The sequence below is a fragment of the Pongo pygmaeus genome, chromosome 1 (assembly GCF_028885625.2).
Source record: "Pongo pygmaeus isolate AG05252 chromosome 1, NHGRI_mPonPyg2-v2.0_pri, whole genome shotgun sequence".
NCBI lineage: Eukaryota > Metazoa > Chordata > Mammalia > Primates > Hominidae > Pongo > Pongo pygmaeus.
Window position 1 is genome coordinate 190,500,860 of NC_072373.2, and position 17,460 is coordinate 190,518,319.

At 38.2% G+C, this 17,460-nt stretch overlaps 1 protein-coding gene across 1 annotated transcript in view; it reads right to left on the reverse strand.

Moving 5' to 3' along the window:
- Positions 1 to 17,460, reverse strand: part of RLF (RLF zinc finger) — an 80,011-nt gene that overhangs the window by 35,454 nt on the left and 27,097 nt on the right. The window contains exons 2-5 of the mRNA XM_054493220.2: positions 16,758 to 16,912; positions 15,108 to 15,189; positions 10,178 to 10,310; positions 2,959 to 3,161 (exon numbers count right to left, since the gene is read on the reverse strand). Coding sequence (XP_054349195.1) covers positions 2,959 to 3,161; positions 10,178 to 10,310; positions 15,108 to 15,189; positions 16,758 to 16,912 — 573 coding nt within the window. The remainder of the gene's footprint in view (positions 1 to 2,958; positions 3,162 to 10,177; positions 10,311 to 15,107; positions 15,190 to 16,757; positions 16,913 to 17,460) is intronic.

The window sequence follows — 17,460 nt, forward strand, 5'->3', positions numbered from 1 at the left end:
AGATCGTGCCACTGCACTCCAGCCTGGGTGACAGCGCAAGACTCTGTCCCCCCCAAAAAAAAGAAGAAAGAAGAAAAATGTTCGATAGTAAATTAAGACAATTTGTTAAAGAAATTATGCTTAAAAAGCCAGAAGGAAATGGGGCAGTAGCTAAAAGTAGAAACAGGATCTAAAGCAGCGTTATTTTTATTTTATTTTATTTTTTTGAAGACAGAGTCTCGCTCTGTTGTCCTGTTGCCCAAGCTGGAGTGCAGTGGCGTGATCTCAGCTCACTGCAGCCTCTGCCTCCCGGGCTCAAGCAATTCCCGGGCTCAAGCAATTCTTGTGCCTCGGCCTCCCTAAGTGCTGGAATTACAGGCATGAGCCACCACCTCTGGACCTAAGAAGGGCTCTTTTTTAAGGACAGAATAAATAATAGCATAAATGCCAATGGGGTGGTTATAACAGAGACGGGGAAATTGATGATGTAATAGAGAAAAGGAGAACTGCTGTAGCATTATCCTTAAGGGAGACAACATCAATTGAAATACAGAAGTGAGGGAGGCTGGCCTTAGCTAGGAGAACAGATATAATTTATCTCTAGTAGCAGAAGAGAAGATGTACATTCACAGATGCTGGTAGATGAATAGATGTTTCAGAGACAGAGCTTATGAAAATTCTCTTATTTATCTTCTCAGTGCTTCAATTTTTTTCAGAGAAATAGGGAGTTAAGTTCAGCAACAGAGAATGAAACAGGGCAGAAAGTATTACAGTATAGTTTTGAAGAGTAAGAAAAAACTACGCAACTATCTAAGAGTGGGAGAATGAATGGGCTAAAGAAATATAGGCTGGGCGCAGTGAGTGGCTCACACCTGTAATCCCAGCACTTTGGGAGGCTGAGGTGGGCGGATCGTTTGACCCTGGGAGTTCGAGACCAGCCTGGGCAACATGACAAGACCCTGTCTCTCCCAAAAAATAAAAAAATAAAATAAAATAAATTAGCCGGGAATGGTGGCATGTTTCTGTGGTCCTAGCTACTCCAGGGGCTGAGGTGGGAAGATCACCTGAGCCCAGGATTTTGAGGCTGCAGTGAGCAGTGTGCGCCACCACACTCTAGCCTGGAGTAAAATTAGCTGGCAGATTTTTCTCCATGTAAATTTGGCCCCATGAGTGCAGGTCAACACATAGAGAGTAGGTGAAGATTTAGGGATAATCAGGATACCGGTAGTCAAACAAGTACAATTAAGAGAGAGACCAGTGGCCGGAAGCAGTGGCTCACGCCTGTAATCCCAGCACTTTGGGAGGCCGAGGCGTGTGGATCATGAGGTCAAGAGTTCAAGACCAGCCTGGCCAAGATGGTGAAACCCTGTCTCTACAAAAATACAAAAAAATTAGCCAGGTGTGGCGGTGGGCGACTGTAATCCCAGCTACTTGGGAGACTGAGGCAGGAGAATTGCTTGAACCCAGGAGCCGAGATCGCGCCACTACACTCTAGCCTGGGCAACAGACCGAGACTCTGTCAAAAAAAAAAAAAAAGAGAGAGAGACAGAGGACCTCTCTCTCTTTGAGAGTGATAATGATGATCTGACAATGACGAAGCAGAGTTAAATAGGGAAGTGAGTACATAAGGTGGATAAGGGAGAATGAAAAGGTGACAAGATCAATAGATCTTGATTGATCCTGGTGGAGACTGTATATTAAAGGGAGTAAGGAGGAAAGATAGACAATTGTATTTGGAGAGTAAGATATTACAAGTAAAAGTTTCAGAATTACTACAGCATAAAACCAGATCCTTGGGACTCCTACATCTAATAAAAAATTTCAGTTCAGAGTAAGAATCCATATGTCAGAATTGAATGGCAGATAAGAGGATTAAAGGTAGATGATGAAATAAAGCTTAAGAATCTCTAGTTTTTTTCTGTATAATATGTCAAAAACCATTAGAGAAGTCTAACTCCAAATTTAAGAAACATAATAATTGAGGTTTTTTTTTTTTTTAAAGGATGCAATCTGATAGATAAAATAGTTGTTTTTTGCTTTTTTGAGATGGAGTCTCACTCTTGTCACCCAGGCTGGAGTACAGTGGCACGATCTCGATGCACTGCAACCTCCACCTCCCGGGTTCAAGCGATTTTACTGCCTCAGCCTCCTGAGTAGCTGGGATTACAGGCGCCTACCACCATGCCCGGCTAATTTTTGTACTTTTAGTAGTACACGCTGAAGCAGGTGGATCAGTTGAAGTCAGGAGTTCAAGACCAGCTTGGCCAACATGGTGAAACCCCAACTCTACTAAAAAGTACAAAAAGTAGCCAGACATGGTGGCGCATGCCTGTAGTCCCAGCTACTTGGGAGGCTGAGGCACAAGACTCACTTGAATCCGGGAGGCAGAGGCTGCAGTGAGCCGAAATCGCACCATTGCACTCCTGCCTGGGTGACAGAGCAAGACCTTGTCTCAAAAAAAAAAAAAAAAAAAGACTCAACCCTTATTTTCCATGGTATCTAGTTTGGCCACTTAATTGTTCAGGATGTAGTCATGGAATCTAGAGTCCTATACTTTTCTGCTTACAAAATTAAATATATAAAGTAACTTAAGCTAAAATTAAGTGCCATTTTCTTTAGTTTATCCCTTGATGTCATGATTAACAACTTCTGCATTCCCCAAACATGGAGACGTCATTACTTTAAAAAGAAAAAACAACTTTCACATTTAAAGATTTCGCAGCAAATCATCACCCAAATAAGTAAACATCCCTCTGTATATTCTTTAGTTATCTACTTTTCAAATCCACTCTAAAATATTACATTCTATCTGTTGAGCAGTTAAATATACAATTAAAATCATACATTTTGGTAGCCTGAAAAAAATGAATCTTGGTTTTCATTCTAAAGGGAAAAAATAAACCATGCAATATATATATATATAAAAATCTATTAAATTAATATCAAGTTTGAATGACGACAATTATTGACTTTACTCACCTCCTTAATAGCATCTTCATTAGGGAGCATAGAACATAAACATGTGATATAGGCTTGCTGAAAAGATGACACATTTGGAATTTCTTTAGATTCTGCACATAGTTTTGATAAAGCAGTAGCCTGAGGGATGCAGTTAGATTTCAACAAATGTTTTATTCGCATTTGCAGAAAGGAAGGTCCTTCTTGTGCAATCAATTTATTGACTAGAAAAAATGAAAAATAAGAGTTTGACAACATACCACATAACATGTCAGACTTGCTAAGATGAAAGTTTGAGATCTTTTTATTTGATTTTTAGTTAATAAAAATTTAGTTTATATAAATGGGAAGTTTATTCTGGTCTCAATATTCATCTAATAGAGATGAGAGGAAAATTAAGAAATAGTGAAATGAACTATAAGCATAAATGCAAGAAATGAAGCAAGTAACTTATGTAATATTAACAACTATCAACTGAATGCTTATGAGACATCAAGTTTTAAGCTGCATATTTTTATATACCTCTCATTTATTCTTCACACCACCACCAAGGCAAGTATTATTATCCCCAGTCTAAGGTTAGGAAAATTAATATTCACAGAAGTTAGGTAACTTGCCAAGGATTCCAAAGCCAGTGGTGCTCTTTCCTCTAAACCAGGCATTTCTCAAAGTGTGTTCCACCGACCAAAAGACCTGAGAGATAATCCTAGAAAAAAAAAGGATTCCTTGGTCAAATCTCTGAACAGTCCTGCAATAAAGAAAACTGTTCACTTTTATTTAAAAACCCAATGTTTCCTAAACTGATTTGACCAGAGAACCCTTTTATACATATTAGTAACCTCTAAAACATGTGTTCCTGGTTCAGTACACACTTTGGAAAATGCTACTCTGAAAGCTTCAGAAGTACTGAAGCTCAGTACTTCTGAACTGTACTGAATATTAGGCATTTGGTATTGACTGTACAGTGCTCTGGATGAGCCCTCAATTTTTTTTTTTTTTTTTTTTTTTTTTTTTTTTTGAGATGGAGTCTCGCTCTGTCACCCAGGCTGGAGTGCCGTGGCGCGATCTTGGCTCATTGCAAGCTCCGCCTCCTGGGTTCACACCATTCTCCTGCCTCAGCCTCCAGAGTAGCTGGGACTACAGGTGCCCACCACCATGCCCGGCTAATTTATTGTATTTTTAGTAGAGACGGGGTTTCACCGTGTTAGCCAGGATGGTCTCGATCTCCCGACCTCATGATCCACCCGCCTTGGCCTCCCAAAGTACTGGGATTACAGGCATGAGCCACTGCGCCCGGCCGAGCCCTCAATTTTTGAATAGTAAATATCCAACAAGTATGTGACATCACTACATAGTATTACTTAAAGAATAGAGGTGAGAATATTGCATGTCAAGCCAAGTGGTGAGTAAACAAACTGCTTTAGGTGGTTAATCTAAAACAGTATCTCTCAGACTTGAAAGTGCCTTCTGGATCACCTAGGGAGCTTATTAAAATGCAGATTCTGATTTATTAGGTCTGGGACCTGAAATTTTTCCCAGGTGGGGTGGGTGTGTGTGTGTGTGTGTGTGTGTGTGTGTGTGTAGAGTAGCAATGGTTTATACTAAGTATAAACCACTGAAATTTTTCCCAGGTGGGGTGTGTGTGTGTGTGTGTGTGTGTGTGGTGTGTGTGTGTGTGTGTGTGTGTAGAGTAGCAATGGTTTATACTAAGGATAAACCACTGAAATTTTTCCCAGGTGGGGGGTGTGTGTGTGTGTGTGTGTGTGGTGTGTGTGTGTGTGTGTGTGTAGAGTAGCAATGGTTTATACTAAGGATAAACCACTGAAATTTTTCCCAGGTGGGGGGGGGGGGGTGTGTGTGTGTGTGTGGTGTGTGTGTGTGTGTAGAGTAGCAATGGTTTATATTAAGGATAAACCACTGAAATTTTCCCCAGGTGGGGGGTGTGTGTGTGTGTGTGTGTGGTGTGTGTGTGTGTGTGTGTGTGTGTGTGTGTAGAGTAGCAATGGTTTATACTAAGGATAAACCACTGAAATTTTTCCCAGGTGGGGTGTGTGTGTGTGTGTGGGGTGTGTGTGTGTGTGTGGGGTGTGTGTGTGTGTGTGTGTGTGTGTGTGTGTAGAGTAGCAATGGTTTATACTAAGGATAAACCACTGGCCCAATTTTAACTATATATCAGAATCAATCATAAAATTATCCTTTAAAAAAAATAAAGAAAAACATATATATGTAATCACAGATTTCAAAAGGACAGAAAAAGCTATACAGTTAAAGTTTTTCTCCCTCCTACCCTGACCCCAGTGCTCTGGTTTCCCACCCTGAGAAACAACAAGTTTCCAATTTCTTGTTTATCCTTCCAGAAATATTCTATGAGTATGGAAGACATTTTCTTTTGCCACTTAATATATGATACAGGTTATTCTATCATCTGTGCAGTTACAGCTACCTTCTTATTTTTAACAACTGAATAGCATTATGTGGTATGGATGTACTATAATTTATTTAACCAATCCCCTACTGATATACTTGCAGGCTGTTTCCAGTCTCTGTCAATCATCAATAATGCTGCAACTTACAACCCTATATATAGGTCATCTGAAACATGTGAATAAATCTACAGAACACATTCCTAGATGTGGAATTGCTAAATTAAAGGCTCTGTTCATTTGTAATACCGACTCATACTGCCAAATTGCTCTCCAAAAATTGTACCAATTTACATTCCCATCAGCAATATGTAAGTGCCCATTTCCTAAGGCACTTCAAAAAGTTCTGGATTCCAGAGCTCCAACTCTGGAGATTGTGATTTAGCAAGTGGAGTCTGGACCTTGGGATGTATGTTTTTTGGTTTTAAATTCCATAGATACTCTAATATGTAGCCAAGGTCAAAAAGCACGGAGGGAAAACAGGTCACAATCACTTGGACTTTTCTAGTCCCACAGTTACTAAATTCCACAAGATGAACTCACAATCATACCCTTCACTCACATAGCTCCTTATTCCCTACTTCTATTTTCAGCAATGATATTCTCTCAATTATACAACAATAAAATTTTGGCATTATCTTTCCTTGATACTTCCTTTCCTCAAGGAAATCAACTTAGTTATTATGTCCTAGTAATTCTTTTCTTATTATCTCCAACCTAATTCATGCCTATTATTTCCTGTCACATGTCTCCCCTATATCCTATTCTGCCTGCCTAACATCAGATTCTGCTCTATTTATCTGCCATATGAGGTTGTAAGCAATTCTGCAAATCCCACAAGAAGCAACATACCTGACAACAGGCATATTACCTATACAACCTATCGCCTTACAAATTCCCACAGCATTTTACTTCTTTCCCCACATTTAGTTTTCTCGAAGAACAGTGATAAGGGATTATAGTGTACAAAGGTTAACATTTCAGGTTTTAGAATCACTGATCTGAGGTTGAAACCTGATTCTGACACATAGCTGTGAGACCCTTGGACAAATTAACTGACCTCTCTGAGACTCAAGTTTCTTCATCTGTAAAAAGGTTATTATATCCATCTCACATGGATGAACAAATTAAAGAAATACTAGAAATGCAGATAAGACCCACCACAAGGCCAAACATGGAGTAAATGTTCAATAGTACTTACTATTGTCTCTGATATCTCCTTTATTACACTGTCAGCAATTTGTGAACAAATATCATGTCTTGTTAGCCTTTGTATTCCCTACAGCACTAAGCACAAGGCCTTGTATATTATGGATGTTTAATTAAACCATGCACTTAGCAACTGAAGGGTCATCACTCTCCAATCAAAAACATTTTAACGTCACCTCACCTGGGCTCAAATTCTGCCTCCACAATTTTAACTACATGGTCTTGGGTATGTGTAATCTCTCACCTGTTTCATGGATTATATGAGATATGAAAGCACAAATACAGTGCCCAACACATAGCAGGCACTCTGAAAATCGTAGCTATTATTTCTATGCGGTAAGCTATTTTATTCAATAATTATAACTACAGTTAAACTGCTGCTAAATCAATTTTAACATATAGCTCAATCTTGTATTTTACAAATCATTTGAAGATATCAATCTTTAAATTTATTTATTGAAAGGAAATCTACCATATGCTTCAATATTTAAAACAATATGTCTCACTCCCAATCACAATCCTTTCTGTATCTCATTTCTTCAAACATTTCAATACAAAATTTTTTTTTAGTTTTTATATCCTTCCTTCCATCTAGATTTAACAATTGAACTGGTTTGCCATATTTCTTTGCCTTCTCTTTTTCAGAACCATTTAAAAGAAAGGTGCAGACATCATGACACTTTATCTTACACTATATACTTCATTATGTACAAACAGTAACACTTAAGATCCAGTTGAAAAACAGCTCTGCCGGGTGCGGTGGTGCATGCCTGTAATCCCAGCACTTTGGGAGGCTGAGGCAGGTGGATCATCTGAGGTCAGGAGTTCGAGACCAGCCTGACCAATATAGTGAAAACTCATCTCTAAATATAAAAAATTAGCCGGGTGTGGTGGCACATGCCTGTAATCCCAGCTACTTGGGAGGCTGAGGCAGGAGAATGACTTGAACCCAGGAGGCGGAGGTTGCAGTGAGCCAAGATCAGGCCATTGCACTCTAGCCTGGGCAACAAGAGTGAAACGCTGTCTTTAAAAAAAAAAAAAAAAAAAAAAAAAAAAAAAAAAAAAGAGGCCGGGAGCGGTGGCTTACACCTGCAATTCCAGCACTTTGGGAAGCTGAGGGCAGATCACCTGAGGTCAGGAGTTCGAGACCAGCCTGACCAACATGGAGAAACCCCATCTCTACTAAAAATACAAAATTAGCTGGGCATGGTGGCGCATGCCTGTAATCCCAGCTATTCGAGAGGCTAAGGCAGGAGAATTGCTTAAACCCTGGAGGCGGAGGTTGCAGTGAGCTGAGATCACGCCATTGCACTCCAGCCTGGGTAATAAGAGCGAAACTCCATCTCAAAAAAAAAAAAGAAAAGAAAAACAGCTCTTCCATGGCATCTTTACTGATCATGTCAGGTGAATATCAGGTAAAATTATCAACAATTGACACTTATTACAGAAGACAATCAGTGAGATGAACATCACTGCTTTTTGGTATCAAATATGTTAAATATCTGGCCTGCAGGGGCAGCACAGATATAAAGAAAGCTTTTTAATCTTTTGACCTGAAATTAGATTAAGGGCCAACTGTGAAAGGAGGCAGGCTACATGTTACCCACCACTTATACTGTGGTCCTCAACATGATTCCTTAGATATGTAGGTATCATGTACCTATTCAGAGTCTTAAAGATAGTGAGTGCTTAATTAATATTTACTGAATAGACAGGATACCAAGAATGTTAGGTAAGCAATGCTTCTCCCCATTTCTTGATGTTTTTCTATGTTAAAAATGATTAATTACTGTTAACTCCAGAGGTGGGGTGACACAGTTGATTAGTATATCAGGGGAAAATACACTAAGGATGTTTAACTCAACCCCACCCTTTTTTCCTCTTGGGCTTGGGCCTGCCTGCACAAAACATGCAATTTCCTCTGCCCCAGTCAAGACTTATCTGGATAGGAATCTGCCCAATTCTGGGATGTTTCTGAAATTACCTGGCTCTAACAGCTTTTGTCAATAACAAAGGTGATATTTTAGCCTCCATCTACCTACATTTACAAGGGGATGCCGTTTATTAAGAACCTCAGTGGAAAACTATAAACACCAATCTTTTTCTATTTAACAGCTCTTTTCCTTATTCTTTTTTTTCTTGTCAGTGCAACTGGTAAGCACTAGAATGATCAGAGGAAACGGATCAAGAGAAAATCTAAGTGCCTTTATGCCCATCTTCTCACTATAGAGAGGTCCAAACACCATGTATATGGTAGGTGCTCAAGCTTGGTGAATGGATAAACTAACTGGGACATTTTAAAGGATCGACAATCAAATGGCTAGTTCTAAGACCTAAAGATATCTCAAAATGTGTAATAATTGTTCTAAAGTATGTTTTTATAGCAAAAAATGTACTTAACAGAGTGTAATCCTTTGAACTTTCTACTAACTTGACGTAAATGAAGTTACAGTTGTTGGCTCTATTAAACAAGATACTTTTGTGTATCTAAAATGCAAATGTCAATTCAAATCCATAATTTTTCTGGTCTTCAATTGACAATTTTGCAAATAAGATATTTCATTCTGGCCAGATATGGTGGTTCATGCCTGTAATCCCAGCACTTTGGGAGGCTAAGGCAGGAGAATCTCTTGAGTCTAGGAGTTCAAGAACAGCCTAGGCAACATAGTGAGACCCCCATATCTACAAAAAATAGAAAAATTAACTGTGCACAATGGCGCATGCCTGTAGTCCCAGTTACTTGTGAGGCAGAGGCAGGCGGATCACTTGAGCCTGAAAGGTAGAGGCTGCAGTGAGCCATAATTGTGTCACTCCAGCCTGGGTAGCAGAGGAAAACCTTGTCTCAAATTAAAACAAAACAGAATAAAAACAACAAAAACTTCATTCTTTGCATCTCTCTATAAAACAATGAATTCCAATTATTTCATATATATAAAATAAAAAAGAAATTTTTTTCACGGCCCTCGTTGTTGCAGCCAAAAAAAAAAGGTATAAGCAGACCGGGCGCAGTGGCTCATGCCTATAATCCCAGCACTTTAGGAGGCCAAGGCAGGTGGATCACAATGTCAGGAGTTCAAAATCAACCTGACCAACATGGTAACGCCCCGTCTCTACTAAAAAATACAAAACTTAGCCAGGTGTGGTGGCGCGCGCCTGTAATCCCAGCTACTCAGGAGGCTGAGGCAGGAGAATCGCTTCAACCCTGGAGGCAGAGGTTGCAGTGAGCCGAGATCCCGCCACTGCACTCCAGCCTGGGTGACAGAGCGAGACTCTGTCTCGGGGGAAAAAAAAAAAGAAAAGAAAAGTATAAGCAAAGCTCTACTACACACCAAAGATTACAGCAGATTATTCATTTCTATCTCAGGAACTTTGTATGAACATTGTTACTCAATGCAAAATTTAAAAATGAGTGCAAAGGGACTTAAAAGTAACAATGCAAGAATCCTTACTTAAGCAAAACATTAAATGCTAATAGTTAATTTTTACTACTCAAAGTAAAAACAGAAAGACTAGATATATACACAAGTTAAATTCCCAAAATTTTAACCCATAATCAATTCCAACTTTCTCAGAACTAAATCCTCATCCAATATAGTCTTAAAACTTACCTTCCTCCGTTTCTACTGGCTGTTGAGACAGAATTTTAAGAAGAACTGGGTTTTTCCACACCCCTTCCTTGGTAACATGAACCAATATTTGTAGGTTATTATTCCCAAATTCCAATAATGCATCGTGTGACTCCTAGAACAAGAACAGCACACCCAGAAAATAAATTAACAATATAAAAATTAGTTTTGCCTTTTCAACATATCTGATACACCTAGGAACTGAAAGAACCTACACTTTGGATTTCCTAAAAATAAGTAACCAAAAAAGACTATACTCAAAGCCTTGTGAAATTCTGTTGCTGTCTTTTTTTTTTTTTTTTAAAAGACAGAATCTTACTCTGTCACCCAGACTGGAGTGCAGTGGCGTGATCTCAGCTCACTGCAACCTCCACCCTCTGGGTTCAAGCAATTATCCTGCCTCAGCCTCCTGAGTAGCTGGAATTACAGGCGTCTGTCACCGTGCCCAGCTAATTTTTGTATTTTTAGTAGAGACAGGGTTTCACCATCTTGGTCAGGCTGGTCTTGAACTCCTGACCTCGTGATCCACCCGCCTCAGCCTCCCAAAGTGCTGGGATTACAAGGCGCTGAGCCATCGCGTCCAGCCTCTGTTGCTGTTTTTAGAAAAAAACTAGGATGGGGCCGGGCACAGTGGCTCATGCCTGTGATCTCAGCACTTTGGGAGGCCGAGGCACGTGGATCACCCGAGGTCAGGAGTTCAAGACCAGCGTGGCCAACATGACAAAACTCTGTCTCTACTAAAAATACAAAAAATTAGCCAGGCGTGGTGGCGCCCACCTATAGTCCCAGCTACTCGGGAGGCTGAGGCAGGAGAATCACTTGAGCCTGGGAGGCGGAGGTTGCAGTGAGCCATGATTGTGCCACTGTGCTCCAGCCTGGGTGACAGAACAAGACTCCGTCTCATAAATAAATAAATAAATAAATAAATAAATAAATAAATAAATAACTAGGATGTTTTCACTAAGTAAAAGAGTGCCTTTAAAATGTTCACCTGAATTCCTCCCTGGTAAAATTATCACCACAATTCAAGTTAGGTCCTTGCATTACTGTTGGATATTTGGAGTGCCCTACTATTAGGATCACTCATATTACTAGCAGACTGAAGACTTGAATGATAGCCCTCGTGGAGGCTGATTTATTTTTTTTGTTTTGTTGGGTTTTTTTTTTGGAGATGGAGTTTCGCTTTTGTTGGTTCAAGCGATTCTCCTGCCTCAACCTCCCAAGCAGCTGGGATTACAGGCGCCTGCCACCACGCCTGGCTAATTTTTGTATTTTTAGTAGAGACGGGGTTTTGCCACGTTGGTCCAGGCTGGTCTCAAACTCCTGACCTCAGGTGATCCACCTGCCTTGGCCTCCCAAAGTGTTGGGATTAAAGGCATGAGCCACTGCGCCCATTTATTTAATTATTTTAAAGCCATTGGTGCCGCTTTCTTTTAAAGAATTCTGCAGTATTCACACAGGCTGCCTGTTCCTCTAACAGGAATTACAGGAGTATTACTTAGTGACACAAATCGTTATATAACTGTTTAAATTTGTCTAAAAAATTGCTATTTAAATGACAGGTGGCTCTATATAAAATGTCCTGAAAAGTCTAAGTTATTAACTCAGCAAACAAAATGTACTTACCAATAGTTTGTTCATTAAAGTTCTTATATTCAAGGGTGAGGGAAAGGGAGTCAGAAATGTAATTCAGTATAAATGATTACGTATATGTCTCACTGTCCTCTATTACTACTGAGGATTATTGATTATGGTGAGCTTGTTCCCATGTTCTAAAATTCTAATTTGTTTCCCTTATTTTAAACTCCTGGAATTCTCTAGGAACATAAGCTTCCATTTACGTCAACATTTCTTTGGAAAATATAAGCCAAAAATGTTCACAGGCATAAGAATATAGTTTAGTATTCACTCAAGTGAAAACTACAAGATACAAAGTCTCCCCCATCCCTTAACTTTCATGTTAAAATAGGCTTTTACTACACATATACACCCACCCACACACCCACCCAATATGTTGCATTATTTTCTGCTGAGAAAGGACTTAAAATATGGAATTGATACAGAAAGTAATATTTCTAATTATTAGTTCACCAATAGCAATATTTAACAAATGCTGCGATTTTCCTTTAACAGCTTGACTTGTCCTCAGGCTTCTTTCTTCTTAACTTAGAATGACTCGCATTTACTTTGGAGTGAGGAGAAAGAGTCCATGTGAAAAGTTAAAAATTTGAGGTGTCAGGTTTATCATATTTATAATGTCTAACTGACCTGTACCATTACACTTTAGCAGAAAATACTACCACCCACCATGATATGCAGCAACTGAAATAAAAACCAGTTTTAGTTTCTTTTTAAAAGTTCTCTACTTTCTCATTTGTTAAAGTTCAAAATACAGTTTACTCAGAATAAGAATGGTGTGTAATCCTTTGTTACCAACAGACATCTAACATAGCAAAGTTATTTTTTAAAAATAACATTAAATCTACAAAACTACAAAAACTATGGTAGCATTTCAAGAATAATTTTTAAACTTCAATTTGTTTCTTTTTAAGGTGGAAATATCCTAGCCCAGTTCTTGAAATCTACAATACAGAAATAATAGCACAAGATGCTCACTCTTTTTTTTTTGCTAAGACCACTCTGCTGCCCTTTTCAAGATGTTCACTCTTGCACCATTTACAATAAATAGCAAGATATTGGTCAATTAAAGGCACAACCACAAAACAGAATTCTAGGTGATCATCAAAACAGGAGATCTACATATGCAATCTTAGATATATGTCCATGATTATTATGTAAAAAACCAAGTTGCAGAAAATAGGCTCTCATTTTTCATTAAAAAATCATTTGCAGAGTATATATTTTTATATCCATAGGAAAAAAGTTACTCAGCTGTAAATAGTAATTGAGAAATATTCTACCTGCAGCCTGCTCTGATAAAAACTGTTCTTTTACCAAAAGTATCCTTAATACCATTTGCTGCCTTGTCCATTTATAATATAAAATAAGAAAAATTAAGAGCTTTTTATCTTTTGGATTTCAACAGGGATCATGTCTTAACATTTATTTGTACCTCTACTACATTTATTTACTGAACACATGTTAAAAAATATATCCTACACATCTGATAAACCTGAAAAAGCTTACGCAAGTGGGAAAAGAGGCAACTATTTTATTCAAGCAAGCTATCTAAGAAAAGAATAAAGAAATATGAGAGATTTCCCTCTAAAAAGGATAGAGGTTGAGTATCCCTAATCCAAAAATCTGAAATCCAAAATGTTCTTCAAATCCAAAACTTTCTAAGCATCAACACGATACTCAAAAGAAATGCTCACTGGAGCATTTCGGATTTTCAGATTAGGGATGCTGAACTACTAAGTGTAACACAAATATTCCAAAATCCAAAATACTCCTAAGCATTTGAGATATGGGATACTCAAACAGTATTAATATAGTAGTAATAGTCCTAATTAGGATTTGCCCTTCTAGAATGCCATATGCCAGAACAAAACGACTGGCAGGCTTTAGAACACAGAGTGACAAAAATCAAAGCGCTACGCATGAAAGATGATTTTAGCAGCTGTACGGATATGTGAGATATTAGCACTGCATTACAGGGATTTAAATAGGCCAAGAACATGACAAAGAATCCTCTTCTCACTAAAGAGAACATTATATCATTTCATTTTGGGTTATGTATTCCAGAGGAAAGAAATGTTCAGATAATGAAGTGTGTCTGTTAATATGCACGTCTTTATTAGTGCCTCCATGAAACAGGTCTAAGCTGTGTCCTCAAGGAAGTAGTCAGCAAAGTAAGCTCAGGGTTTGAAATCTGCGTGTAACTTTGTCCAAGCTAATCAACCTCTCTTCACCTGTCTCCCCATTTGTAAATGGAGATTCAAATAATCATCACACTATAAGGTTTGTAATTTGATTAGAAGATATAAAACAAGTAAAATGTAGTGTAAAGCAGTGATTGGTACATAATTAGTGATCAATAAATGAATGACTGCATGCATTTATTTTTAGAGATGAGTCCTATTATTTTAGGGATGAGCCCTGTCACCCAGGCTGGAGTGCAGTGGTGTGATCATATCTCACTGCAGCCTCGGACTCTTGGGCTCAAGAGATTCTCTTGCCTCAGCCTCCTGAGTGGCTGGGACTATAGGTATGTACCACCATGCCCAGTCTATTATTTATTATGTCTCTCTTTTTTTTTTTTTTCCGAGACGGAGTCTCACTCTGTTGCTCAGGCTGGAGTGCAGCAGTGCAATCTTGGCTCACTGCAACCTCTGCCTCCTGGGTTCAAATGATTCTCCTGCCTCAGACTCCCACGTAGCTGGGATTACAGGTGCCCGCCACAATGCCTGGCTAATATTTGTATTTTTAGTAGAGACAGGGTTTCGGCATGTTGGCCAAGCTGGTCTTGAACTCCTGACCTCAGGTGATCCACTTGCCTTGGCCTCACAAAGTGTTGGGATTACAGCTGTGAGCCACTACACCCAGCCAGGTACAATTTTTAAAGTGTTAGGAAGAAAAAGGTGAACCTTAGATGTAATGAAACAGTGTTTTGTATATTGAAGGTTACCAATAAGTATGCTACGAAGGATCCAAATACTGTTATTTTATAATCGTGTATGATTTTGATAGCTTTATGTTGTCTAAACTTTATGTTTGAATAATGAAACTTTTTTGTTGATTTCTAACTATGTAGAGGCAAACAAAACCAAATGAAAAAAAACCCATTTTTAATACATCCCCTTCATGTGAAGGGCCTTTTTATCATTTCATGACCTTAATACCAATATATAATAAACTTGTTTTTGTTCTAAGATTTCAATTTTAGTTTGCTGGGAGTAATTAATTAGGTGTCTTGGATACAGAAAAGTTTTCTGAGTTAAAATCAACTCACCTGTAGAGACTGAAGGAATGGTAGCCAGACTTCACATGGCAGTTCACTTTCAGACACTGAAAGCAGTAATTCAAAACAACTCCTACAATAAAAATGAGTAAGTATATAAAGGTGGTTACAGTAATAAGTAGAGTATGACAGCAATACTAAAAATCTATTTTACATTTGTTTAGACTATTTTAAATGTTTTTACTCTTCAAAATTTGCTTCAGAGTTGTTATACTGACTGTTCAATTTAAAAAGGAGGAAAAAAAGAAAGACCACAAGGCTTTATATTTACATTGTTGCTTTAGTACATTTGGTAAGAATATAATAAGCTCTTTAGAAATCACATTCCAAGCAGTTTTATTTTGTTTATTTGGGTGTGAAGAGGCACCCATATAGGACAATTCTAATTCCAGCAGACAAAAATGGGAGCTCATACTACTGTCAATTCAGCTGATAAAATGATAAATGATAAATGATAAATATATGTAACTGTTATCTATAGGTTTCTGTCACTTGCAGAGGAAGGAGGAAGACTGGCAAAGTCGTTTCTTTACCTTTAAAAAAACCAAGCAAAAGAGTTTTCTTTTTCTGACTATTATCCAGAAGACACAGAAAAGAAATAACAGGAAGATTTTTTTGAAAAAAGAAATGCACTACAACTTGAATAATGAGCAACTCAAAATCCCAATGAATCAACATCTCTCTAAAACCCTACAGAATAATCCTTTACCCCTTAGGGATTACAACAGGTAAAACAGAAACTAGGACTTGGTAGAAGAAAAAATATGATCATAAAACCAGGAATGCTGGTCTTCCATGAAGGGCCACTGGAAAACAGGAAGGAAAACAGGTGAGGCTAGAAAAAAAATAAAATAAACCATCTAGACTAGAAGTCATCTCACTAAGCAATCTGTAAGTGGAACAAGGTGATGCCCAGCTAAAACTGATTGGCTGTTGTATCTTTTCAATTTGCAGATGAAAATTACAATAAAGGTGTAATTTTGTCTGCTACTATGCAGCTAAATATTAAAACAACAGCTAAATCACGTTCTTTTTTTTGTTTGTTTTGTTTTAAGACAGTCTCACTCCAACACCCAGGATGGAGTGTAGTGGCGCCATCTTGGCTCACTGCAACCTCTGCCTCCCAGGTTCAAGCGATTCTCATGCCTCAGCCTCCTCCCAAAGTACTGGGATTACAGGCGTACGCCACTATGCCCGCCCTAAATCATGATCTCTTTCTTAGGATGGTAATCTTATACTGTACCCTATATTTTTTGCTAATAAAATTATTCTTAGTTCAAATATAATCAAATTGCAGAATTTCATGTTGTTTTTGCCAAGATGTTCTTCAAGGACTACCAGTTTCCAGGTATTCTGTCATTTAAATAAATCTATACCTAAGGGATAGAAATACATCATTCTCAGATTCCAAGCCTGAATAGGAAAAGAGACTCTAGAGGCAAGTTAAAGATGATGTTGCTTGGCTGGAGCTTCACTTGGACTGTATCTCCTGGGAACGTGAGTATGAAGGAAATTTCATTCAATGGTATGACTCTAATGGTGCTCTGAAGAATAAATGTGATGCCACTGTAAAGAGAAACCAGGCAAACAATATGACCAATGGTACTCAATTTTAAGAGTGATTTAAGTTCTTAAACTTACAGTACTAATCTGCCAAGCACTAAGAGGACATCTTCACATTCAGTAGTTAAGTATGGACGTGCACTGGCAAAGCTTTGGATGGCAAGTCGATATACCTCCAGAAGATACACAATATGTTCTGACGCATTCTTGTTGCTTGCATATTGCAATAAGGTCTACAAAATAAAATTAAAAATTATTTACAAATAAAAATAATGAAACAGATTGTCTTTGTCCTCAAACACACCACATAGCTCTCCCATTTTTTTTCTAACAGATGCATATACCTTTTATTTGCCTTTTAAGGCTCTGGTATGTTTAGAAGATTCTATTTTCATCACTTAATGAATGATTTCTGCTGAGTTAAAGAAATGGCAGAACTACTCTTTTGATGTCAGAATAATTCTAAGAATAGAGCCATAAAATGTCTAGTTGTTCTCACTATAGGTCTGGAGTTGCCATCTCTATAATTCAATAATGAGTTTTCAACCATGTGCCAAGCACTGGGTACATAAGAATAAGACTATGATCCCTGCCTTCTACAACAAGAGATGAATTATTCCTGAGTATGACTCTCAGTTCTACAGTGCCATAAAATCCTTTTTTTTTTTCTGGACACATGGAATTGATTAGGTTTCCAAGGGTTAATTTATGCTAATTTGTAAAAGGTTAATGTTATATTGATATTTTTATTTTTCACTAGCCCTGTATCCTCAACAAAATT